Source organism: Suricata suricatta, chromosome 14, assembly GCF_006229205.1.
Source record: "Suricata suricatta isolate VVHF042 chromosome 14, meerkat_22Aug2017_6uvM2_HiC, whole genome shotgun sequence".
Lineage (NCBI taxonomy): Eukaryota > Metazoa > Chordata > Mammalia > Carnivora > Herpestidae > Suricata > Suricata suricatta.
Genome location: NC_043713.1, coordinates 54,372,423 through 54,399,807, shown reverse-complemented (window position 1 = coordinate 54,399,807; position 27,385 = coordinate 54,372,423). Strand labels below are relative to the sequence as shown.

Genomic DNA, 27,385 nt, shown 5'->3' with positions numbered 1-27,385 from the left:
AAGTGCAGAGCTGCATTTGTATGGTAGCTCCCTTTGTAGAACAGATGAATCCCTTAGAAAATGACTTGGAATGTTCATGACTAGAATCTTACTGTTCTACTGTTTCTATAAGCATAATTAACCCTATTTAAAAAAGAAAAGCTTTCTTTTTTTTAACATTTATTTATTTATTTGAGAGAGAGAGAGAGAGAGAGAGAGAGAGAGAGAGAGAGAACGCTCCCAAGTGGGGAGGGGCAGAGAGAGAGAGGGAGACACAGAATCTGAAACAGGCTCCAGGCTCTGAACTGTCAGCCCAGAGACCGACATGGGGCTTGAACCCACAAATCATGAGATCATGACCTAAGCCAAGGTTAGACGCTGAACCAACTGAGCCACCCAGGCCCCCTTGCCCCCCAAAACTTTCTTTAAGACAGCATCTAATTCACAATAAAGATGTTAATGTGTAAGCACAGAAACTTCCCTAGAGTTCAGGCCAGAGTGTGCAAGCAGGTCGATACAGACAGATGCCTGGGCCCTGGGTGTCCGGCCATGGTTTTGTTTTAAGCCGAGGGTAAATGCTGTCTTTTAATAGTACAAACTTTTAATTTCTCTTTTGATATGTGAAAGGAAATAAAGAGTGTTTGCTTAGACTTGAAGAGACCTCATTTGAATTTTGGTTTTGCCACGTAATTGGCTGTGTGACTGCCAACAATTGAATTGTTTCACGTCTCTGATCCCCAGTTTCCTTGCTGGTGAATTAAGAGTAATAGGCAATTTCTCTTGAATGAGATTGATTGAATGAGAAAGTATAGTGTATGTGGCTCTTGGGAGATACTCAACAAGTGGTATTTTTCTTAAACAGCTTAAATAGAAAATTTATGTGTTCATCTTCAATAGTTTTTAGGTTCTTTTTGGTATCAGTTCTCACATTTTGCTTAGGAAATTTCTATGGGGAAGTTTAGCATTAGGTGAAGCATTTTTTAAAAAACTGTTTTTTTATCTTTCTTAAGAAAGGACTTACTTTTCTTTGAGGAAGACACTGATGCAAAGTTTACATCTTTCAAGTTTATTTATTTGTTTATTTATTTGGTCTCTACCCCCTGTGTGTGTGGGGTCACATGCTCTCTGACTGAGACTTCCAGGCACCCTGAAACCTTTAAAAACCCATTTGTTTTTTCCCTGGTGTAACTGGAAGCAGTGCAGTATGTTTGTCACAAGTCTTTCCTGAGAAGCCTCTTTGGCGAGCAGTTATGTGTAGAAAAATATTTTTTTGGAAAAGCACTTTAAGTGGAAATGAAAGACTATTGCCAACATTTTGTGACTGTTGTGATAAAATGAGGAGCATGGAAAAATGATAGGGGCACAGGTCTGGTCTTCAGTATGTTGAACAGATATAAAAGATATAGAGGGTTATAAAAATATCCAAACTTTTGGAAAACGTGCTGGATGGGTCCATTATTTGGGAGATGAACTGGATCTTATATATGATTTAAAGTCAATCTTAGCAAAGCCCATGCCCCGAATCTCTGGAGAGAGGAAGACACACCCTAGTTTGGCGACTGACCCACCCATCGGACGCCCAAGCTGAGAGCTGGACAGCCATTTTGACATCTTCTTTTTCTCACTTTTCATGGGCATTCTGTTATCAGGGGCTGTTGGATTTGTTTCTGGAATATTTCTTTAGGTGGTTTACTTTTCTTATCTTTCCTTAACTGTGAATCCTTGTCTTCTCCCCAGCCTTAGTGCTGACCTTTCTCCACTGCATTTCAACATAAAGCCCAAAGTTGTGTTGCTCAAGGGAAATCCACTTGAATCTAAGCTGTCCCCCCATCTGCACGTCCCAGCTTATCTCCCCTACATGTTATTGAGATGACCTAATCTGGTTTTTCCATTGCAGCCACATTGTTCTTTTCAAAACACGAGACTGGTCCTGTCAATATTCCTACCTTTGCTCTTCTTGAAACTGGTCAGATGCCTTCCATTGCGTGTAGGATAGGATAAGGGCAAATTTTACCTAGGATTTAGTAGAACTTAACTCTGGAGAACTTGGCCCTTTCTTGCCTCCTAAGCCTCATCCCTAGTTGGACATCCACCTCCTCATGCTCTAATTGCTGCCCTTATTTCAGGTCCTGCCACAGTGTCCCTCCTCTCTCTCTCCGGGTCTGTCTTCTGCCTGGTTACAGTATACATGTGTTGCTAATGTTGACAGAACCTCATGATTTCACCTTAAGAATGCTTTCCCTGATCTCCCAGATGAAACAGGGCTGTGTGTTCTGTGCTCCCAAGGCCCTACACTCTGTGAAAGCATTTAGTATTGTTTATAATTGTATTTGTGAATATTTGATTCCTATCCACTGGATTTAAAGCTTGTGGGTGAGGCCTCATGTCTGTTTCTCTTCACTTTTGTGTTACAGAGTTTAGTACATAGTAGATCTTCCATAGTATTTGTTGAGTAAATGACCAGAGAAGGCAGTTGAAGGAGTGAAAGTGAGTGTGGGCCTTTGGAGAACCCCTTATTTGCTGTGGGAAGCTGGTCGGATGTTGTCCCATATTAATAAGGGACCTTGAAGCTTTGGATGGTGAGTGATGTTGTTTCTTGTAGAGAGAGAGCTGCAGGGGGAACCTGTAGAGAGTTCTGGGGAGAGGTTATGGGCTGAAGAGGAGTGCAGAGATCAACGTAGTGGTAAAAGCTGGTGAGATGGGGCTGCTTGGTTACTACAGAGCCAAGGGTGTCTGAGAGGAGATGTCCGAAGGAAGTGGAGCTGCAGGAGTGGTAAATGACCGACTGCAGGGGCTGAGGAGGCAGCACTGGAAGTAGTGTGTAGAGGCCATTCACTGACTTAGGGAACGTGGGGATTGCATTTGAGGGACAGTGCTGGATTTTCGTGTGGAGATTGGGCCCTGTGGAATACTTGGAAGGTCCGCAACAGAAGCTTTTGAGGGGGTCAAGGGGCAGCTCCCTCAAGTGTACAGGTAATAGGGGAACTGTGAGTACAGGGAGACCTCTCTGCGGCAGGGGGCACGTTGAGCAGAAGGCTGAGGATAACCCTTTGGTGTGGAGAGGAAGGGAAGCCAGTGCGGAACCAAGACGGAGCCCTCAGCACCACAGAAGGGGCACTGGATGGGCAGGGCCCTTGGGTCGGGCATGATGCACTATGCGCCCCGGGACCAACTGCACAGCACACCGTATGAATAGTTGCTGCCTACAGTGAATCTGACTCTGTGATAGAGATTTTGAAATAGAAAGATTTTTTTTTCCCAAGTAAGCATGAATTTCTATAACGCTAGGTTTTAGAAGTTTATGACACTGCCATTTTAGTTTTGCAGTATGTTGAAACGTATTCCACCAAGATAAGCCTATGGGTTGCCATTTTGTTTGTACTTTTAATTATCTCTAGTTGTCTTCCTAGTGCTTAGGATCTTATGAGAAATTATTTTTCTCTGGTAGTTGTTATAATTAATCTTTTATGATAACAAATCTGAATTCAGTAGTTCCGGATTTAATTTGATAAGGAAGCTGTATTTTATTGATGATTTTAAAAACATAGGATGCTTTGGAATTGAAACCAGTTATTTAAATCAATGCACACTTAAGGCTTATCATAATGGGTCCATGAAATAAGACATTTATGCCAAAACTAAATCTTGGGGAAATCACTTCCTTCATCTTTAAGATGATTAGCTGATTTGTTGGCTACCTCCCATCTCTGAAGCATGACTATATTTAAACTATTTTGGAAAGTTAACATCATAAGCTTTTTGTATTAAAAAAATACTAGAATCGTGTAGGATTTTTGGTGCTGTCTCCATGTGCTATTGTAAATTAGTTCCCTGAACAACAGCTTAGACAGGAAAATATTACCTATGTATGCACTTTCTTAGTTCTCATAGTTCTTTTCTGTATTTTGTACAGTGAACCTCAGTTCAAATCAGAAAATACAGTATTTACTATATGATAACTGAAGTCCTAAGCTAACTTATCATTTGTGCATTCCTTCTTATTTTTCAAGCAAATTAAATATAATTATTTGGTCTGTTTTCACTGTTACTGAGCAAATTTTATTGAGAAAAGTTTTAGTGGTGAGTTTGAACAGTTTGCTAAATATCAGTACTTATTATTTCTATTATAGCAGCAGAACTTTATGTTACACTTCTGCACATTAGAAGTTGTGAAATGGGTGCCCCTGGACCAAAGTCTTGAAATGGGTGCCCCAGGACTAAAGTGTCCTGAAGGTGTGGGCAGGGCTGCACTCCTTTGCAGGCTCCTTTGGATCTGCTTCCTTGCCTTTTGCAGCTTCTAGAAGCCACCTGCACTCCTTGGCTGGTGGCCCCTTCCTCCATCTGTAAAACTAGCAACATAGCATTTCTCTTATCCTTCTGTGTCATCGTGACATCTTCCTCTGACCACAGCTGGGAAAGCTTTACCACTTTTAAGGACACCTGCAATTACACTGGGTCCACCCGGATAATCCAAGATAATCTCCCCACCTCAGGGAACCTTAAATTAATCACTCCTGCAAAATCCCTTTTGCCATGTAACCTAATGTATTCAGAGTTCTCAGGACTAGGACATACGTGTCTTTGGTAGATTAGGACATGCCTGTCATTGCGAGGCCATTATTCTGCTTACCATAAATTCTCATTTGCAGAATCACTTTGGGCTTCCAGGTAGGAAAGGGGTATTATTTTGTACCTGTTAAGGGCACAGTGCCATTATGGAGCGTCATTAGCACATAGTGTAGGGTCTTATCTCCTTAGGTCTACGGTTACTGCACCTTCTTGTTGTATTTATCCAACATTATAATTCAAGTCAGGATATGGGGGCTCTAATTCCAAAAGTGTCCTGAAGAGCTCAGTGGAGAAGAGGCCAGTGGGGACTCATGGGAGTCTTCATTGCTCCTTTTAATGTACTTCCTAGGAATTTAGTCTTTGAAACTGGTTTAGATGTTTTTACATTAAAATCGTCCTTTAAACAGTGCTAATTGTCTTTCATCTAATAACAGTACTCTTCTTTGCCCCAGATGGCCTGCCAGTGAACCAAATTTAATGTTCCTTCATGGATTTTAAACTTACATTCAGCAAGAATGATTAGTGTTTTAAAAGGTTAGTGAGCTGTGAGGTTAAGATATGATTTGGGAAAGAATTTATTTTAAACACTTTCGTATCAAGAGAAAAAAACAATTTTGAACAATACTTAAAGTATGTTCATTAACTGAAGCCCAGTAGGGGATATCTTGAATAGAGGAAGGTCTAAAATTTGGATCGACAGAATTAATTAAACTAATGAAAATAGCAGTAACAAATGGAGCTATTTTATATTTAACAGATTACATTAGATGTTTCTATGATACAGAGAAGAAAAAGGTCAAGGGAAATATGCTGTTAATCACTTTATGAAGAGAATATTGCCATCTTATATAGACAGATGTTAATTTGAAGATTTACAGCCTGGTATTCACAGGGGAGTATTTTACTATTAACCCATAATTATGTGGGGCTTCTTTAAGGAGTCTTGGTGATGAAAATTGTTTTCATAGACCTGGCTGCTCCACACTTACTGCGTGTCGAAGAAGAAGTCAGTTAACACTAGGACATCTGCACACGTGTGCTCATTATTATACACTTCACCACTGCCGGTAAGAACTTTGAGATACCTTAGTTCTTTATTCTCCTCTAGTGACAAAACTGGGCCCAGTTAGGGATTCTGATCCTCATTCAACCTGTTGTTTAAATTTTTTCTGTCTTTTACTTATTTTTGAGAGACAGAGACAGCACGAACAGGAGAGGGTCAGAGAGAGAGGGAGACACAGAATCCGAAACAGGCTCCAGGCTCTGAGCGAGCTGTCAGCACAGAGCCCGATGCGGGGCTCGAACCCACGAACCACGAGATCATGACCTGAGCCAAAGCCAGACGCTTAACCTATTGAGCCACCCAGGTGCCCCTCAACCTGTTGTTAAAGTGACCACCTTTTCGGCAGTTTCTTCTTGTCTTCTTCCTATGGTTTGATCTCTTGATTAAAGACCCTCTTCTCCACCTTCTTCTCCCTTCTCCTCCATCTTCTCTTCCTTCTTTTCCTTTCTTCTTCTCATTCTTCACTTGCTCTTTCCTTATATTCTAATACACCAGTCAGCTCTGGTTTTTATGTCTCAAAGCTTCCTCTTTTTTACAACTCTTTACTGTCTACCTTCCATTAAATGCTGAGATTTCCATGTGCCTCACCTATGATTCTCTTCTCATAGTGCACTTTTCCTTTTTGGTGACTTCTGTTATTTGGATACTACCCCAGTTGTTTCTACCTAGCTGCAGATTCATATCTCAGCTCCACACCAGAGTGAACTTCACCACATCCATTCACATCCTCCTCAATCTTCTTTTCTCTTTATTCTTGGTTTCTTCTAATGCTGTCACCATTTACCTGTTCTGAGTCTGAAACCAGCATGTGTCATATGGCATACATACACAAGTACTAATTACTAAACAAGAAAGGAAAACTAACTGAAGGCGTGGGAGAAGTTTTAAAAAAGTAAAAGTGAGAAAGAATAATATGTGCATCTCTGTAGCAACACATTTGAAATTGTGGAGGAACTAGATAATTTCCTAGCAAACTAATGATTACCCAAGATGTTGAACATTTGAATAAGTCGTACAGTAGAAGAGACTGGAAGATGAAATCCAGTGAGAATCACAACTAAACTGTTCTTCACCTTAAAAAACAACAAAAAAACCCAGGTAATTCCAGTGATATTCAAACCCTTCCAGGCCATATGAAGAGATGAAAATTTTTTTATTAAGCTAGCATATGAAACCTGAGGATGCAGTACAAAATCGTAAGCTTTACACTATAAATGTGTAACTAATATTCTAAATGAATATTGACTTAATCCAACAATATATCAGAAAGTTGCTGTCCTGTTAACAAAGAGGGTGGAATACAAAATTGAGCAATGAGACAGTTTGATATCTGTCAACAAAATTCACACATCAACAACTAAAAGGGATAAAAACATATAATGAGCTTTAACAGCAAGAAAGCTTTTGATAAATTTAACTGCCATTTATAGCAAAAACTCATGTGTAAAATAAAATTAAATATAATAAAAATTATTTACCAAAGTGTAAGGGTATATATATTAAATAGAAAAACATCAAAACCATTTCAGTTAAAGCCAGGAAATAGAGATGCCCACCAGCATCATTGATCTTCAGTCTTTTCTTGGAGATTTTAGTGAATGAAAGGAAAAGTAAATTTTAACGAGTGATATGAAAAATTTTGGAAATAAGAGATAAAACCAGATAGATAGATAGTTGCAGATATATGATCTTTATATCTAGAACACCCAGAAGAATATAATTATAAGCTATTAGAATTAATATAAGATGTTGTGGTTGGGTAGAGAATAAATATAAAAACACATTAGCTTTTCTGTATGTCAGCCACTAACTCTTAGAAATTGAAAAGGGAATAATACTGTACCCACAAAAGCAATAAAATATAAAATATTTAGAATAAATTGAACAAGAAATGTGAAGGACCTTATATGAAGAAAACTAGAAAATTCTGTTAATGCATATAAATTAATATCTGAACCAATGGAGAGACATATCACAAAAATATCAGTTCCCCCAAATTAATAGTTATGTTTGTTTTTCTTTTCATTATTAAAAAATTTAATTCCAGTATAGTTAACATACAGTGTTATATTAGTTTCAGTTGTACAATATAGTGATTCAACAATGCATTTCTTAGTTCTCATCAAGATAAGTATGACTCTTAATCCCCTTTATCTATTCCATCCCTCCCCCTTCACCTCTGGAAGCCATCTGTTTTTTCTCTATAGTTAAGAGTCTATTTTTTGGTTTGTCTCTTTTTCCCCTTTGTTCATTTGTTTTGTTTTTTAAATTACATATATGAATGAAATCTTATGGTATTTGTCTTTCTCTGTCTGACTTATTTCACTTAGCATTATGCTCTCTAGATCCATCCATGTTGTAAATGGAAGATTTCATTCTTTTCTCAGGGCTGGATACTATTCCATTATATGCCATATTTTCTTTATCCATTTGTCTTCATCTATTGATGGACACTTGGGTTCCTTCCATAATTTGGCTAAGGTAAATAATGCTGCAATTAACACAGCGGTACATATATCCTTTCAAATTGATGTTTTTGTGTTCTCTGGGTAAATACCCATACTAGTGCCATTACTGGATCATATAGTAAGTCTATTTTTAATTTTTTGAGGAACATCCATACTCATTTCCACGGTGGCTGCACCAGTTTGCTTTCCCACCAACAGTGCAGGAGGCTTCCTTTTTCTCCACATCTTTGCCAACCTTGTTTCTTATGTTTTTTATTTTTGAGGTGATAGCTCAGTGTAGTTTTGATTTGTATTTCCCTGATGAAGAGTGATATTGAATATTTTTTTCATGGGTGTGTTGGACATCTGGATGTCTTTGGAAAAATGTTTATTCTTGTCTTCTGCCCATTTTAATTGGATATTGTTTGCTTTGTGTGGTGTGTGTGTGTGTGTGTGTGTGTGTGTGTGTGTGTATGTTGTGTTGTATAAGTTCTTATATAATTTTGGATACTAACGTTTTATTGGATATGTGATTTGCAAATATCTCCTACCATTCAGTAGGTCGTCTCTCAGTTTTGTTGATTGTTTTCTTTGGTGTGCAGAAGCTTTTTATTTTTGCTTTTATCTCCTTTGCTTTAGGAGACATATCTAGAAACATTTTATTACAGCCAATGCCAGAGAAATTACTGCTTGTGTTTTTTGTAGGATTTTTATGGTTTCAGGTCTCATATTTAGGTCTTTAATCCATTTTGAGTTTATTTTTGTTTATGGTGTTATGTGGTCCTATTTCATTCTTTTGCTTGTAGCTACTAGTTTTCCCAACACTATTTGGTTAAGAGACTGTCTTTATTCCATTGGATATTCTCTCCTGCTTTGTCAAAGATTAATTGACCATATAATAGTGGATTTGTTTCTGGACTCTCTGTTCTATTCTACTGCTGTATGTGTCTATTTTTGTGCCAATACCACCATGCTGCTTTGCTTACTGTAGCCTTGTAGTATAACTTGAAATCTGGAATTATGATCCCTCCAGCTTTGTCTGTCTTTTTCAAAATTGTTTTGGCTGTTCAGGGTAATTTGTGCTTCCATAAAATTTTTATGATTATTTGTCCTAGTTCTGTGAAAAATGCTCTTGGTGTTTTGATAGGGATTGCATTAAATGTTTATATTGCTTCGGGTAGTATGGACATTTGAATAGTATTTGTTCTTCCGTGAGCATGGAATATCTTTCCATTTGTTTGTTTCCTCTTCCATTTCTTTCATCAGTGTTTTATAATTTCCAGAGTATAGGTCTTTCACCTCCTTGGTGGTTTATTCCTAAGCATTTTATTATTTTGGATGTAATTGTAAATGGGCTTGCTTTCTTAGTTTCTCTTTCTGCCACTTCATTATTAATGTGTGGAATTACAACTGATTTCTGTACATTCATTGTGTGTGCTGAAATCTTACTGAATTCATTGATCTGTTCTAGTAGTTTTTTGAAGTCTGTAGGGTTTTCTGTATGTAGTGTCATGTCATCTGCAAATAAGAAATTTTTACTTCTTCCTTACCAATTTGGATGCCTTTTATTCCCTTAAAAAATCTGATTGCTGTGGCTAGGACTTCCAGTACTATGGGAAAAAAAAAAGTGGTGAGATTGGACATCTTTGTCCAATTTTAGGAAGAAAGTCCTCAGTTTTTTACCATTGAATATGATGGCTGTGAGTTTTTCCTATATGGCTTTTATTATGTTGAGGTGTGTTCCCTCTGAACCTACTTTGTTGAGGGTTTTAATCATGAATGGATGCTATACTTTATCAAATGCTTTTTCTGCATCTATTGAAATGATCATATGGTTTTTATCCGTTGTCTTATTGATATGATGTTTCATGTTTATTGATTTACAAATATTGAACCACCCTTGCATCTATGGGATGAATTTCACTTGATTGTGGTGAATGATATCTTTAATGTACTGTTGGATTTGCTTTGCTAATACTTGGTTGAGGTTTTTTTCATATATGTTCATCAGAAATGGCTTATAGTTCTCTTTTATTGTAGTGTCTTTATCTGGTTTTGATCAGGGTAGTTCTGGCCTTGTGGAATGAATTTGGAAGTTTTCCTTCCCCTTCCATCAATTGGAATAGTTTGAGAAGACTAGAATTAATATATCTTTAAACAGTTGATAGAATTCACCTGTGAAACCATTTGATCCTGGAGTTTTTTTTGGAAATTTTTTTTGATTACTGAGTCAATGTCATTGCTAGTAATTGGTCTGTTCATACTTTCTGTATCTTCCTGATTCAATTTTGGGAGGTTATATATTTTTAGAAATGTATCCATTTCTTTGTTAATTTGTTGGCAGATAATTTTTCATAATATTCTCTTACAATTGTTTGTATATCTGTGATATCAGTCTTGGGTCATTTTCTGGGTTATTCATACTGATGTGAGTGTTTTCTAGTCATTTCCATGGGACAGGGTGCTCATAGGGTCCTCCTACTGTACCTTTGTACCCAGAAGCTCCCAGATTAATATTTAATTCAGTTCCAAAGTAGAATCCCAACTGGTTTTTATTTAAATTAGTTAAAATTATACCAAAATTCCCAACATTCTGATTGTATACTAACAGACCATGAATCTAGGGCACAGAGTAGAGAAACCAGGAAAAGATGTGAGTGTGTACTATATTACATATAGGCTAACATACACAGTGCATGCAGGTAAATCAGCTCAGGAGAATAAAGCATGGATTCTTTTTTTTATAGATTATGGTTGTCAAACTGGCCAGCTATATAAAAATGACAAATAGATTAAAGACTTAAATATTTATTTAAAAAAAGGTTTTACAAGATTATTTTTAGGAGACTAAATGAATTCTCTGAGAGTGAGGTGGAATTTCATCAGGAGTGGATCACATTCAGTGAAAGAAATGATAGACATGTCAAAATAAGTTTTTATTTAATCTGAAAATTTTGTTATTTCACTCTTTTTGGAGGATGTTTTCATTGGATGTATCATTCTTACTTGACAGTTTCATGGCTTTCATTGCTTTGAAGTTGTCATTCGTTATCTTTTTACCTCCATTATTTCTGATGAGACATCATCATATTAAAATTACAAAGCCCCACCTGCTTGACATTGCCTAACCCCTTTCTTGGTTTTAGTTTCTCCTTAACCCTAATTGCCATTTGACACAATGTATTTTACTTACTTATCATCTGTCTTCACAGACTAGAATTGGTGGTAGATAAAGGTAGGGATTCTTGTTAGTTTGTTTCATGCTGTATTATAAGCTCCTAGCCTGTAGTAAGCATTTGATTACTATTTCTTGAATGAAAAATAACAGAATAGTGTCATCCAGACAGTGCTAATTGTTCTGTCCACTGTATTCTCACAGTTCTTAGCTCACGTCTCTGCAGTTGCAATTTTCCTTGTTATATAACATGTATCTGGTTCCCCACTAAGCAGCAGGCTCTGTAAGGGCAGATACTGTATTTTATTCATCTTTGAATAATTAAGAGCTAACAATGCAGAGTTTGTGTCATGGAAGATTCTGTTTGTTGGGTCAGTTAACAGTACCTGGCTCGCCTTGGCTTTCTCTGTGTTGTCCTACAAGACTCCTGGCTCTTCGAGCTGTAGTCTCATGGCTCTTTGAGCTTGTCACTTCTGAAGCTGACTCTTCCCAGTATGCATTTCATATGTGTATCCATGAACCTTGTCTTCATCATAGACGATGCTTCCAGTCTTTCTCCTAGTTACCCCCAGACTTCCTTGAACCACTGCTCACTCCTGTTTTCTTGTAGAAAGAATCGTTTTCTTGCAAGTATTTCCTTCCTCATTCATCTTGTTTCTCAGCTTGATCCTTTCCTGATTTTCTTTTGCACACATCTTAGATACTGAAGTTCCCCAAGATTCTCTTCTTGGCCTTGCCTACTTTGTGCCCTGCATACATTCCCTGAGAATCTCCTTTGCCTTAACCCCCTAGTCACTAATAGCCATTAAATCCAAGTTCCCAGTCCTGATCTTTCTCCTCAGAAATCTGTGTTTATAATGCCTCCAGATAGTCCACCCTAAATATCACTTAGAACCCTCTAGATTCCAGAGATTTGGCATATCTGAAAACCTGTTCTGTTGCTCTCTAAGCTTGCTCCTCTAGTTTTGTCTTGCTCAATGTCAGAAACGTCAGCTTCTAAGCTTGAAATGTCAACGTCCTCACTTTCCCATCTCACTGATCATCCAGTTTTGTCAATTCCCTTTCAGGTGTCCCTCTGAATTCTTTCTGCTCCTCTCAATCCTAGAGCAGCTGTCTCATGTCCAGACCTCACTGGCTCATGGCTGCTTGTCAGAAAAGCCTCCTTTCTGTTATCTCTGTTACCAGTCCTCCCTCTGTGTTCAATTCCATCATCTCTAAAACTGCCACCAATGGTATCTTAAAAAAAATCAAAACAACCACCCAACAAACTATGGACAGAGCAGAGAAGAAATAAGACCAAACTTATTGTGGCATTTCTTTGCTTAAAAACATTCACTGGTTTCATAGCACATGTAGGCTAAGACTGAAATTCTGGTGTTTTAATTAAATTCTTCCTTTTATAAGGAAGAGCCATCACTCAGGCTTTCTCGTGTACTGGGCTCAACTGAACAAGTACATGTTGGGGGAGGATAGAGACTCATGGAGAGTGAAGAGCAAGGCTGTAGTCAGAGAGTGCCCACCCCACCCCTGTCTCCAGGATCATCTGCAGCTGGCACCTGGCCCACTTTCTAGGGCAGTGGTTCTTAAACATTAGCTGCATCAGAGTAACCTCTAGCACTTGCTGAAGCAGATTTCTGGGCCTCAGCTCCAGAGTGTCTGATTCAGTTGATGCCTAGATTTTAATTGATGCCCCAGATGTGGATTTCAAACAATTTCCCAGATAATACTGATGCTACAGGTCTGGGTACCACACTTTGAGAACCTTTATCCTTTAAGGCACATATCATATCTGGAAAGTCTTCTTTGATGATCTCAGTCAGAATTAGTTTTCTCTTGAGGTGGCTGGATGGCTCAGTTGGTTCAGTGTCTGACTTCTGTTCAGGTCATAATCTCACAGTTCCTGAGTTGGAGCCCCACACTGGGCTCTGTACTGACAGCATGGAGCCTGCTTCGGATCCTCTGTCTCCTCCCCCACTTCTCTCTCTCTCTCTCTCTCTCACTCTCTCCCAAAAATAAATAAACATTAAAAAAATTAGTTTTCTCTCTGCGTTTCAGGTTTCTGCATGTTATGTTAGAACAGTGGTTCTCAAACTTTAGCTTCCATCAGAATCACTTACGGAGGGACTTAAAAAACACAGGTTGATAGTCTCACCTCCAGAGTTTCTGAATCATTAAGTCTGGGGTATGTGTCACCTCCAAAACTTGCATTTCTGACAAGTTTCAAGGGGATGCCATGCCCATGCTTGGAAAACCATGGTATTAGAATAACTTGCTTACCCACCTCTCTTCTGTGCAGAACTCAGGTTTCTTGTGTCAGTCAGTTCCTTATGTTGTGCTTCTGGCCACTTGTTGCAACAGGTGAACACAAGTGTCAGGCACACGTGTGTGCTAAATAAACTTGATTCACCGGATCTTGAATTCCGAGATGTTCTTCGAGATCCAATCCTTAGAATGCCTCTTTCTCCTCACCTCCTTCATTTCTGAGGAGGCTTTAACAATTACTTATGTCCTGTATTTTAGCTTTTCTGTTCCTTCCTGTCCTGTGTCACTTATTTTCAGCCTTCCAGTGCCTCCTGGGCCAGTCAGGGCCCTTTACACATTTTATCTCCTGTTCCCATGTTCCACCTGGTGGTCTCCTTCCTAATCCACTCCCAGCTGTCCTCAGAGTTACCCACCTGCTCCCACTTCCGGGCTGCCAAGAGCTGAGGAGAAAGTCCCATGGTGCTAGTCACCCCTATGCAGAATCACCCACTTAACTGAGTGGGGCTCTCGGGGCTGCCCCCTGTTCCTTCCGTCTGGTCCCGGCTGGGTTTCTGCAGCTCCCCCTTTCCCTGTGCTCCCAGCACAACCATTATAACCTCTTCTTGTGGCAGATGCCCTCCGACCTCATGAAGGAGGTGAGGAGCGATGTCCCTCTTCCTTCTTCCCTTCAAGTCCTCTCTTTTTAACCTCCTTCACCACCTACCTCTTCATTTCAGGGTCTTTGTTGAAATGTTTCTCTCTCTGCTTCTCTCCCCCCTGATTGTTACCTCTCCTCTCAGAACCTCACTTCTCTCTCTGGGTTCATTTCCCTCAGCTGCTAAGGTGAAATGCTCTTTTCTTATATTCCTTAAAAAAGAAGAATTCCTTTCTCATGAATGTCGTTCCCCCTTTGGCTCTCATGTTACCTGTCTTTTTTTTTCTTTTTTTTCATTTGCAAACCTCTCCAGGGGTAGTCTACACTTGCCACTTTCACAATGGTTCCTTTTCACTCTTTGGCCACTTGAATCTGACCTCTGATCTCACCCTTCCATTGAAGTCTCCCTGTGAGTGACACTCTGGCTGCCAGTCCTGGTGACTTCTTCTCCCTGGTTAGTCTTACTCAGTCTTCTTCAATATTTGATGGTGCTAATCCTTCAGACCCTGGGAAACTTTTTCCTCCCTCCCTCCCTGCCTGGATCCCAGGTCTTGTATGTCTCCTTGGAGCTCCTTACAACTCTGATTATTCTTTGTGTTTCCCCAGCTCCTGACATGGACATTCACACCTGTCATTGCTTCTTTCTCAGGATTTCTTTCACTGGTGCCTTTCTAAAAATTTCAGACCTGCCTTTTGTTGGATATGTTCACCCAGATTATTCCAGCTACCTAAAATTCAGCATTTCTGAAAGTAATCCTTTTTTCTCTACAACATCCTGTGATGCTCCCTCAGTTTGCTACTATCATTCTGGGTACTCAGGACTGAACCTCAAGATCATCTTAGCCTTCTCCCTATACCACCCCACCTCAAGCAGTTGTTTGCCATAGGCTGCAATTTTTATTTCTGCATTGTCCCTCGGTTTCCTCTCTACCTTTATTTAGGGAACACCCACACTCTCTCATGCCAACTCTGTTGTCAATCTGTGGACTTCCTCCTGCACATCTGCTTCATCCTTCCCTAGCTCTGGTTAGTGAGTTCTGATGATAGCATTTTCCATTTAGACGTATCTGGTGCCTCTCTAAACCATGAGGATGGAGATCAGGCTCCTTAGGCAGGCTTTCAGGAGCTTTCCAGATTGTATTTTTGCCTCCTTGCAATCCAGCATTCTAGCCTTCTGTTCTGTGTACCCCTGCGCGCTTTATGGTAGTGTGCACCAGACCCTGGGGTTTGTGGCCGCAGCTCCTGCTGGCCAGCTTCTTTTGCTTTGCTCCTGCTGCGCCTCCCTGGCGTGCGGGCTGAATTTCTGTTTGCTTCAGAAAGCAGTGGTCTCTGGGAGGCTTTCCCTGTTTGTAATTAATACTTCTTCATCTTGTTCCCAGACACACTGTTTGGGTTTCCTAACTAGTGCCTGTTAGCACTCATGTCTTCTCATTTGTTCACCAAAACATTGAGTCCTGCCATATGTCAGGTTGGGCGTGACATCTGTCTGTCTGCATGTGTGTCTCCTCAGCCCGAGTAAATGCCATGTGAGGACAGGAGTCAGCTTCTAGTATGTCTCCCAGCACTTGGGACTTGCTTTGTCCAGGGAGATGAGCAGGAAGTGACTCCTGAGTTCAGTTGTACTGAAATGAGAAGCAGCCTGAACGTACAAGTGAAAAGTGTTTTCGCAGAGCATGGACAAATAGCACGCAGAATTATTAATGTGCAGGCACTTGAAAAGTGTGGGGATATTCAGGAAGCTCCCGCTTCAAAGGTTGTTACCCAGCAGTGATAAGCTGCTAACATTAGGACAAGTGTATCGTTCCAGTGGGTGCCACAAAAGAAGGCATTATTTTCATTAGTGTGTAATAAGATGGGTTGGTTGCTACTGACAGTTGTTTTTCTTACTTACTCTAAAGTGTCGTCTGATGGAGCTATATGCAGCATGTCTTTTGAAATGAAGTTGGAATATTGGTGTGAAGGGTTATGTTTATGACTAATGAAATTAAAAAGGTATTGCTCAGTGGCACAAGCCCTAGGATTTATGTGGTTCTGTCCTTAAAAATGATAATTTATTTATTCTTTACCCCTTACCATTTTTAATTTTAGTTCAGAGAATTACAAATAAGTACTGTGCAGTTTCCTAAGACTGGATGTTCCCATTGACAAAGTGAAGAATTCATCTGTTGGGGATTTTCCAGTCTGTGGTCTTTGAGGGTGACCAATGGGAGGCTGAGTGGGTAGAGCATGGAACTGTCAGATCAGTTGCATTTGGGGGGTTTCTAATATTGGGGATCCTAATAGGATATATTTGTAAGGAAGAATGGGGTCATGCTAAAGAGAAATTTTAAGTTTGAAAACATCACAGTATCAGATGACAACTAGGGCTTCTTTCCATATTTCACTAGCATGCTATACTTTTTACATCATGGATTTTTATAAGAAGAGTTGATAACAAAAACGCTAACATGCAGATGGAAGAATACCCATCTGAAAAATTCCCATATAAAGTAAAGGCTTTTTACTGATTTAAGCAAACTCAGGTATTCAGAACTCCAGATCTGAAATGATGAAGTAGGAGACAGCTGTGGTTTACAGAATTGAAAATATCTCTCAAGGTTAAAGGTATCTGGTCTGGGATAGATTATACTCAGTGTGCGGCTGACCTCCTTTTATGAGGGTGATATTGCTGCTGATCCTAGTAGATGTCGTGAGCACTTCATAAAAGGAGTACATCTGAGAGCTGAAACTCTAGTGTCTCTGTGTTGTGCTCTCTGTAAGGACATGGCCTGGCTCAGTGAAGTGTACCTATGCATTCATTAATACCATATGCACACACCATTAAGAAAATGAGTCATTGTGCTAGCCTTCAACTTGTCCATGCACTGACCCAGCCTTTCCTTGACTTGTGACTCATGTTCTGCTTAGCTCTCTTAGTTTGTCATCCTGTTAGATTTGTTTTTCTCGGCAGTTGACTCTCCTATTCCACCTTCCAAACTTGAATCCTCTGTCAACACTGCCCTCCCTGGACCATTCTTTCTGGGGTTGTCTCCCACTGCGAATGGCTGGCTGGCAGCTCTGGCTGGACCCAATGTGGTTCTCCTCATCCACCCACCCTTGTTGATAGTTCCAAAAGGCTTGTCCATGGGTTGCAGACAAGGAAAATGATTATGGTCAGTGGAGGATGCCGGTTTGTGACTGTAGTTAAAGAAGGGAAGGCATGCTCTAGAAGCATGACAAATACACGGTCACTTCAACCCCTGGGAAGTTTTATCAGGTTTTTTTTTCTGTATTCTTTGCCTTCAATATCCAGTCTTTGCTCTTGCTGATCTGATGAAGAAGCCAACCAACCTCAAGGTGTATGTAGAACAACCAAGCAAAATTCAGTGAGGTGGTAGAGTGTAAGTGTGTCGTGTTGGGAGGCACAAATCGCTGCTTTTTATGAAGTGCTGTGGGTTTTGGTGTTCTGCAAATTTGGCTGAGGCCATGTAAACCCAACAGCACGGATTTGCAGATAAGATGAGGGACTCTTCTTTGCTTTATAAGAGAGGACATGTGCTGTGCGTGCGGTCACACACACACACACACACACACACACACACACACTGCCTAATACTGCACAGAGAAAGAGAGATGGCCCTGCTTATTTATTTCCACACAAGGGAAGGTGTTGTGTTTATTTTTAAGAGCCAAATCCATCCCCGGTGTAGGAGGATGGCTCTGCCATGGTGTCTTGGTGACTCTGTACACACCCAGGTGGCCAGGTAGACGAGGTTGACCTGCAGCTGACCTCAGTCTGACAGAGCGCTCTGTGATCCTTGTGGCCCATGAGAATACTGGTGGCTCTCGACCAGCTGCTTCCAGGAGGCCACCCCCAGGAGGCTCTCGCGACAGTTTCTTGTGCCTCCAGGTCCCGATGAGGCTTGAATCCTTTTGTGTTACCTGTCGCTGGGGTCCAGCTGCCGGCTGTACAGGTGCACAAGGGCAGCATGCAATGGCCTCCCCAGGAACTGGGTGTCGGAGCACTTTTGTGGCAGTGTCTGGACTTCTTGTCTCAATGTCACCCTGTGCAAGGGACCTGGGAGCCGGCTCCTTTGACCGCTTTTCCTGTTTGCTGTTCATATAAGTAATAAGCTGCCTGAAGATTTAAAAGTGCTTGGAACTTTGCTGGCCAAATCTGTCAGCCCTTGTCTTGTATCGCTTGACGAATCTCACTCCCTTACCCAGACATCTTCATTTCTTTGTTTTCCTATGTTTTTTATTTGTGTGTAAAAATGTACATTCTCATGCTGAAGTGCATGTAAACTGTGCTGTAACAGTCCTTAATTTAATACTTGCAAAAGTTACATCATGTGGTCCTCATAACTGTAATTTATTTGACCTCTCTTGTTGGATATTTAGATGTTTTTCCCCATTTTGTCCTGGTGTAAAGGCTTTTTAAAAATTCCTTTTGCATTTTTTAAGAATAATGTTAAAGTTGGGATTAGTTGATCAACAAGTATGAACACCTTATGTTTGGCTATAAATACAGGTATACCTTGCTTTATCAGGTTTCACAGATACTGGGCTTTTTACATATTGAAGGTTTGTGACAGCTGTGGATCAAGCAGGTCTGTTGGTGCCATTTCTCCAACAGCATTTGCTGACTTCGTGTCTCTGTGTTACATTTGGATAATTCTCACAATATTTTGACTTTTTCATTATTATTATATTTGCTGTGGTGATCTGTGACCAGTGATCTTGGAAGTACCGCTGTAATTGTTTTGGGGCGCCATGAACTGCGCCCGTATAACATGGTTAACGTAATTGGTAGAAGCTGTGTGTGTTCTGACTACTCCATTTACCAGCTGCTACCCTGGCTCTCTCTCCTCAGGCCTCCCTATTCCCTGAGACACAACAGTATTAAAATTAGGCAGTTAACAACCCCACCTCAATCCCTGAGCATCCAGGTGAAAGGAAGAGTCAATCAATGTGGTGAACTTCATTGTCTTATTTTAAGAAACTGCCACAGCCACCCCAGCCTTCAGCAACTACCACTCTAATCAGTCAGCAGCCACCACATTGAGGCAAGACCCTCCACCAACAAAAAGTTTATGACTCTCTGGAAGGTCAGATGACAGCCTTCTTTAAACAGTAAAGTATTTTCAAATTAGGTTATGTATATTGTGTTTTAGGACATAATGCTATCGCACACTTAGTAGACTATAGTATAGTGTAAACATAACTTTCATACACACTGGGAAACCAAAGAGTTCATTTGACTTGCTTTATTGCAATATTTCCTTTATTATCATGGTCTGGGACTGAGCCTACAATATCTCCGAGGTACACTTGTACGTTTTGTCAACATGACTTTCAAAAGTTTTAGTCGGTTTTACAAAGTCACCATGAATGGGTGAGCTTATTAATTTCCCTGCGGCCTTAATTTTATGGTACTTGTAAACTTGAAAGTTACTAATTAATTAATTTTTATTTATTTCTTGGGAGAGAGACAGCAAGCACGGGAGAGGCAGAGGGAGAGGAAGGGAGAGAATAGTAAGCAGGCTGTATGCTTAGTGCAGAGCCCAACATGGGGCTAGTTCTCACCACCATGAGATTGAGCTGAAATCAAGATCAGATGGTTAACTGACTGAGCCACTCAGGTGCTCCAAAAGTTACTAGTTTAATAGGCATTTCTGCTATGTCTTCATCGTGTGTACTGAAGTGAAGCAATATTGTATAACGGGAGTGCATGGGAGAGAAATTTTGTTTAAATCTAGATTTTTCCAGATGTGTGACCTGTGTAAGCCTATTTCCTGTAAGTATAAAATGAGGTTATAAATCTGATATTCAGTATTATAAGGAGCAAATGGAAACATACACAGTCACACATACACACTTATATCATGTACATGTGCACACACACGCACACCCTCACTTGGTACCTGGCATATAATAGGTGTTTATTAAGTGACAGGTAGTGTATATCAAATATATATTGTATATTAGTAATCTTTGGCAGAAGAGTAGTAATTGGAACATTTTGCTGTAGCCACTGTGTATAGTGAAAAGAAATAGAATTTAGGATTTACAAACCTGTGTGCACATCTAGTACTCTGTAAAATGAACGTTGTGTCTATAGCATGTTCAAGAAAATTACATAAAACATAAAGAAAATTTGGTGCTGGCAGCGGTGCTCTTTCATAATTGCTTCCTTCTCTCCCGAGAAACTGAGAAATGAGTTGGTCACAACAGATCCCTTTGAATTCATTTTTAAAGCCAAAAGTATTATCTCGCTTGCCTTTAATTCATTAAACAAATATTTATGGTTGAGCATGGTTATAGCTCCAGAGATCCAGTGATGGACAAGATCAATGAGATTCTTTATTTTTAGGAGTTTACCTGCTAATTCCAAGTAAGCAAACTGGTTTCTCTCAGCTGGTATGAGTCTGCCTCCAGTCAGCGGCGATGTGAGGCCTGTCGGGGCCACCGGGGGCAGGCCAACGTGGCGTTTCCCCATCTCGCTGGCAGGCACAGTGCTGCTGAGTAGTTCTCTTGCTCTACAGAAATACTTAATTCATTGAAAGTTGTTATTTTTGGCATTATGTTTTCCTTTTCTGCTAAAATTTAAAAGATTTATTACAGACTTATGTGATCATAAAACATCTTAGATATGACTTTCTTCCGGTGAAGTGATGATATAGAATAATGTGGAATATGATTAAATTGAGAAATTACACAGTCTTTTTAAGAGCACAACTGTTGTAGAAAATGAGGTATCTATATTTGCTTTAGAGACAACAGTGCCGTAATGTTTTTTTGTAAAGCATATAATTGTAATGTAGTAAAGTGCTTATGTGAAAATAGAGATGTTGGATAATCTTACTAGGGAATTTTCAGGGTTTGTCAAATTGCATTCTCTATTTAGAAAAATAAAATATCACATATTGTGGTAGAGATGGCAGTAAATTAGTAAGTGCTATAATGGTTGAACAGACTGCAAGCTCCTTGATGGGAATCACACTGTAATGTCTCATTATTTTCAAACAAGCAAGAAAATCCATTGATGACAATTCTGTTAGTCTTATTGGATTATTAAAATGCTTTTAAAAATTCTCATGTTTTAGTAAGTGTATTTCTTAGTAAGAACATACTAGTGTGCTAATATTTGATAAATAGCAAATATTAATGTGTATATTCTGTGTCTGTTTTTAAACTCTAAACTAATATATTTTCTTTGTAATCTGAGCTTAAATTATTTCCTTTTTGTCAATTATATGTATTGTTTATTTTTCATCTCCTGGATCAGGGACTTGGTCATATTTCTGTTTCAGCAGATAGCACACTTCTGTCACCTTAAGGAAAACTCATCAAATATTTTTTAAATGATTAAAAGTCTACATGAATTTTTCCTATACAACTTGATGGATTTTTATGTTTGTTATTCCATCAGGTTGCTTTATTGTCTTGAGAGGTTCCAAATGTTTGACTTCGAGGTGCATCTTACCACCTGTCACTACTAGTGCTCATGCAGTTCTGACCTTTTACCATCTGTACCTTCGTCAGGAACATTTTACAGCAAGATAAATGTTAAAGCCCACATAGCACTTTTTGGCCAGTCTTTTCCAGGAAGTGTACATATGAGAGTGTGTTTGTGTATTTATGTGTGCGTGCGTGTATGTGTATGGTAATAATACTTGCAGAGAATTTTAATAATATAATAGTAAAAGACTAACAAACAAGGAAACTATTTACGTTAACCTCACTACCCACATATAGCCACTATGTTTATTTTGATGTTTCCTTTCAGTTGTTTTTCTATGCATGTGTGTTTGTATGTGTGAACAAATATCTATGCATAGTGCCTAGCACAAAGGAGGTGCTTTATAAATATGTTGAATAAATAAATGTCTTAATATATGTCATCATTTATATTTTAAAATTTAGGATAATATAATATATCTAATGGCTTATGGCCTTACTTTGGTGTTTACTTAACCTAGAAAATTCTCGAGACAGTTTGTTACGTAAAAAATAAAGTTTTTGATAACTTCATAATCATATATGTGTCATATACATATATGTGTACATGTATTATAAATATAACCTATTTGACTCTTCTCCCATATTGATACGATTTTGTGTTTTTGCTGTAATAATGTTGTGATGTATATTTTTATTATCAACCTTTATCATGACTCCTTCCTTAGCTTGTTAATCATGGAGAGGAAATGCCTGCGACACAGAATATAAACTTAAAACAATTGTCAATCCTCTTCAGAAGAGTTGTATTACTTAAAAATGTATTTTTATTAAATGAAGTGCAGAATAAATTGGGAAGAAGCTATAATCCTGGCAGCTGAAGATGACCTCATTTATGATTTTGATTTACATAATTTTAGTCTTTTTAATTTCCATTACATACTTTACCAAAAAGGATCATTTCATTTTCTGAAGTGCTGATTTTAACCCCCACTAAGAGTGTATTCTTAACATAGTCTTTCTCTGCCATTAATCTTCTATAATGTAATTTTACAGCCTATTATTAAAATGACATGTCTGCGCAATGCATTTAATTAGCCCCCGCTTGGTGGACCTTCAGTTTGTTTCCAGCGTTTTATTATTGTGAACCCTTGTGTTTGCCCCTTGGGCACATTGGCTATAATCACATTAAGACAGATTCCTGGAAGCAGAGCTAGTTCAAAATATACAAATAATTTTTAAAGCGTTTGGCATATATTTCTGCCTTGCCTTCCAACAGGTTGTGCCTCTAGACATTCACCTCAAAAAAGTGTGAAAGTGAAAGGACATTACAATGAGATTTTTGGGTCATTTACTGTAAAATGAACCAAATCATGTTCTAGAAAACCTGTTGACTCTTCTTTGAGAGGAGTAAGAAGCTACCCATTTTAAGTGTTTATCAGTGGTCTTCTTGAGGGTCAGATATATTCACAGGCCTGTTCTAAAACCAGAGAAGCTGCAGATGGACTGGTTAGATGATCTGACTAACTGCTCACAGAAAGTGAGAGATAAGGTTTTATTATTTATTTATTTATTTATTATTTAATTAATTAGCCTGCTTGGTGGGTTTATCTTCAATTAAATATTATTTTTTCTGTCACTAATTATTTCAGGAAAAATCACCGTGTTTTCTTTTCCAGGCTCCTCAGTGGCTGCACAGGAAGCTTGGTCTTGGGAGCAGTACTTGACAGAACAGAAGGCTGTAGCGGCACCCGTGGAACTGTTTTCCAAGGTGAACCACTTCCCGTTGTACATTTTTGCAAGGAGTGAACACTTAGAGGATTAACTGAAAGGAAATCATTTGCCTAGTTAGAATACCAACTTACTTGATTTGTAGGTCTTGCTGGAAGATAACAAAGCCAGTAGAGGCCTTTGAGATTCAGAATGTGTGCTCTGAGCTGGAATACCTGGGTTTGAAACCCACGGCTACCACCTCTCAGCTCTGTGACCATGGGCAAGTCATTCAGTTTCTCTGTGCGTCAGTTTCCTCTCCTGTAACGTAGGGAAATTACCATACCTACTTCCTTGGGTTGTTGGAGGACTCGGTTGTACGCGTACAGGGCATTGGATGCCACATGCACATAATAAACAGAAAGTGCTGGTCTAAGTGCTAGCACTTGCCCAACCCAAGGATCAGGCTCAAGGGGTCTGTTTTAGTGTGTTGCATGAAAGTGGTGGGTCAGACAGCATGTGGAAGGAGATAGTGAAACCCCCTCGATCATGTTGTGCTTGACTCGGACAGCCCAGAGTAGCCTGAATGCGCTTGCTTGACCAAGCAGCTGTGGGCATGGGAGGCTGGCAGCCTCAGAGGGTCATCTTTACCCATGGTACCAAATCTTCTGCTACCCTTTCTATTCTTGGTCTATGTTTTCAGTATTTCAGATGTGCATCATTATATTGCATTTTAACCTGCAATGAGATGCTAACACTTTTTATTTGCTTTACTTTCCATGACGTTCCTTGAGTTATATCTAGCACTTTTTATGATGCCGAAGGGCTAAGATTTTAATCCTGGAGATAGCAATAAAATGGGGGAGCAGAAGTGAAGCAAATAGGGAAATAAAGAGAAACCAAGTTGTTGCAGCTCACATTTAAGAAATACTGAATATTTAGTACTCAACCCAGTCTTCATTTTGGATGCCTTTATGGACCTTTGGAGAACCCAGATTCATGGGTATTCCTGAGACCTACTGAGTTAGACCCTCAGGGGCTGGGACCTGGCACACTGGAGCTTGAGAACTTCCTCAGGCTTCTGGATGCAGGATAGAGGTCCATTGTGGTAGTGGCTTGTCAGAACCAAGCACCCTGCTCAGGAGTCAGGGACCTGCTAACTCCTGATGAGACTGTCATGTGATGACACCTAAGGTGTTTGCTCCACCAAAAGCATGTAAGTTCCCTAGGTAAGGGGGTCTCATCTTCCTTCTCTTTTGTGTTTCCTCAGTGTCTGTTCTTGGTGTGCTCATGGTCATTCAGTGTTGAACAATTTCTGAGCATAGGTTCTTAAAGAGAGTTGTTTTGGCTGGTGAAATCCAGTGCAGCCTATAGTGGTTCTTTCCCTCATCCCTGGGTCCAATTTGTGCCCTGCTGTGTGATCACTGCAGGTCAGGAGAGTGGAATGGGCCAGCTTTGGAGACAGCTAAGGCCTATCAGGTGCTATGAGCCCAAAGGGCAGATGTAGCTTGTGGGTCCAGTGTGTGAGGTTCGACCACAGGACCCAGGCCAGGCATGTAACCGAGTGGCTGTGCGTGGATGAGAATCGCTGCAGGCAGCCAGAAGCCACAAAAATGTAAGAACAGTCAGTGATTGAAGTCAGAAGTTACGTGTGGCAAAATTGGCCATGAGTGACACAGCATCTGAGTCAGAACGTGTATGTGTGTCCCCAGGCTGGGATCCTGTCTTCCTTCCACTGAAGATTGAATCACACGTTAGGGTGTTAGGCTAAAGTGTGCTCTCGTTTCCAGAGCTGATAACAGAGAGCTGTGAGGTTCTGGCCAGTGCCTGCATTCTTCCATTAGCTCGGCCAGGGAGTGTATTAACACTACTGCTCAGTTTCTCCTTTAGGACACATCACTTAGTGCAAGAACACCTGCAGCACAGAGCATTTCTCCCCCAAGTGTTCTCTTGTGACCTAGCATTAACTAAAACACCTCTAGGGAGCAAATGTGAGATTTCTGTTCCTGAAATAAATATGGCAATATTGGGAACTGTGTAATCATAGGTTATAGGTCATATAACTTTCTCCCTTGACTTTATATATAGAGAGATGATGAAAGAGGTACTGGCAAGTGCTAAGGGAGGGTACATAGGGCATGTAAAGACAGGGGTGGGTTCCCTTTGGAGGGTGTAAATAGAATCCATGGGCCTGTCCATGAAGTAGAGATGAGCAGTGAGTAGGAGAAACAGTCTTTGAGGATTCCTTGGCTAATAGTGTGACTATAAAATATGACTTTCTTGAGCTTGTGGACTCTAACTTTTATTGACTCTGAAAATGACCGTAAAGTGTTAGCATGTGAGAAAGTGGATATGTCTGACCTGTCGACATGCCTTTCTCTTCACTCATGAGTTGAGTCAAGCAACTCCTGTTTTTGAGCCCTTTCTGTACAAAGCACCATGTAGGATCTCATCCTAGTTGAGATGTAAGATATGCCCTCTAATGTGACAAGTATGAGATAGAAAATTTGGTCAGTGGAGTGTACAAGTCATGAGTTTCCTGAGTGTTCCATGCAGAGTTGGGCTCTCCTTCAGCCCTGACCCAGGAGAAAGAAGCTTACCAGTCACTACGCCTGATGTATCCTGATGGCTGGAGACCCTCATGCACAAGATACAGTGTCACTCTGACTGGACAGTTATATTCTAAGCTGAAGTAACGTGGTTTATAATTGAAAGTAGGTTTCAGTAGAGAATAAAAAGGGCCAGTCTTCTAAGAAGGATGGTCAGCTTAAACTCAGTTTTGGATTGGCATTGTGCTCTTGACTGTTACTGTCCATTTTAATTGTGTAAATACTATAATAATGGTGTTCAGGTCAGCCAGCTGAGATGGAACTCGAAATGTTGAAAATAAAATGGAATAGTTTGCATATCTTGAATGGAAGACTATTAAAAAGATATTAAGTATTACTTTACTTTTAACATATAATTTCCATCCTAATGTTCAAGTTTAGAAGATGTACCAGGCACACAGACACACACACATGATCAGTTCCATCATGCGAACCAGACATGCCTTCATCCAAGAAAGTGTGTGTTTTTAAAAAAACATACGCCTATTTTATTTGCACACAAGGTTTTTGCATGTCTATAGGTCTATTTTGAATTTCTTTTTGTACAAGACAAAGTGAAGTTCTTTATAATTTATGATTTATTTTACCATCTGGGGTAGTGAGTTTATAAGGATGTAAACACCTTCTGTTGTAAGAAAATGTAAAAATATTTTGTCTTCATTACTGGTGAAATGCACCTATCTTGATTTGATTCACACTATAAACTATTTTTTCTTTTGTTTGAAGTTAGTTCTAAAACTTTTCTCTCGTATTTTACCTACCAGTCATCTCGCTATCCTCTGTATCTTACCAAAGCATTCCTCCGACCCAGTTGCCCATCACAAATTCAAAAATGCTGGCCGGGAATCAAAGTCCCCATCGTCTAGCTCCCTCTGCAGGTGCGCATCCACAGAGAAATTCTTCTGTGCCTGCCAAGCTGGTCCACGCACGAACTATTCAGAGTCTTTATCCAAGTGTGAGGCCTGTTTGTCTCTTCTTGTTCTCTGATCTTCCGCTGTAGGGCCATGTCCCCCCAACACCCTTCTCTTTCACGAAGCTGTCCCAGCCTGCACACTCTGACCTGCGGACTTGGCAGCCCGTGTCTGCCCGGCTCCTGCTGGTGGGAGTGAAGGTCTGGAGACAGTGTAGGACTAGCAAGAAGGCAGGTGCCACCCCCCAGTGTAATCTGCCCATGAGCAGGTGGGACCTCCACCTGCACCTGCCCCGCCCTCTGTGGCAAGTCTGACCAGAGAGTGCAGCTCCTGCCCTAGTGCCAAACTGCCCTTGTCCCACAAGGACACATCCCCGTTGTCCTTAGTCACTGGCCCAGAAAGCTCTGCTTTTTATGCCCAGCAGATGTTCCTGTCTCCCTGGCTGCTGTTGGATGGCCAAGCAGTTAGGCTAAATGCAGGCTTAGGTCCCTGCAGGTCAGAGACAATTGCATATTTTTAAATGATTGGTATTTCAGGACAAGATGAAAGTTGTCATGGAAAAACTGAAAACTCTCCTAGGCTTCTC

At 40.0% G+C, this 27,385-nt stretch overlaps 1 protein-coding gene across 5 annotated transcripts in view; it reads left to right on the top strand.

The window, feature by feature from the left end:
* L3MBTL4 (L3MBTL histone methyl-lysine binding protein 4) overlaps positions 1-27,385 on the top strand; it is a 354,831-nt gene that overhangs the window by 47,982 nt on the left and 279,464 nt on the right. For all 5 annotated transcript variants that reach the window (XM_029922680.1, XM_029922679.1, XM_029922681.1 and 2 more), the window contains one exon: positions 23,249-23,340. In XM_029922680.1, coding sequence (XP_029778540.1) covers positions 23,249-23,340 — 92 coding nt within the window. The remainder of the gene's footprint in view (positions 1-23,248; positions 23,341-27,385) is intronic.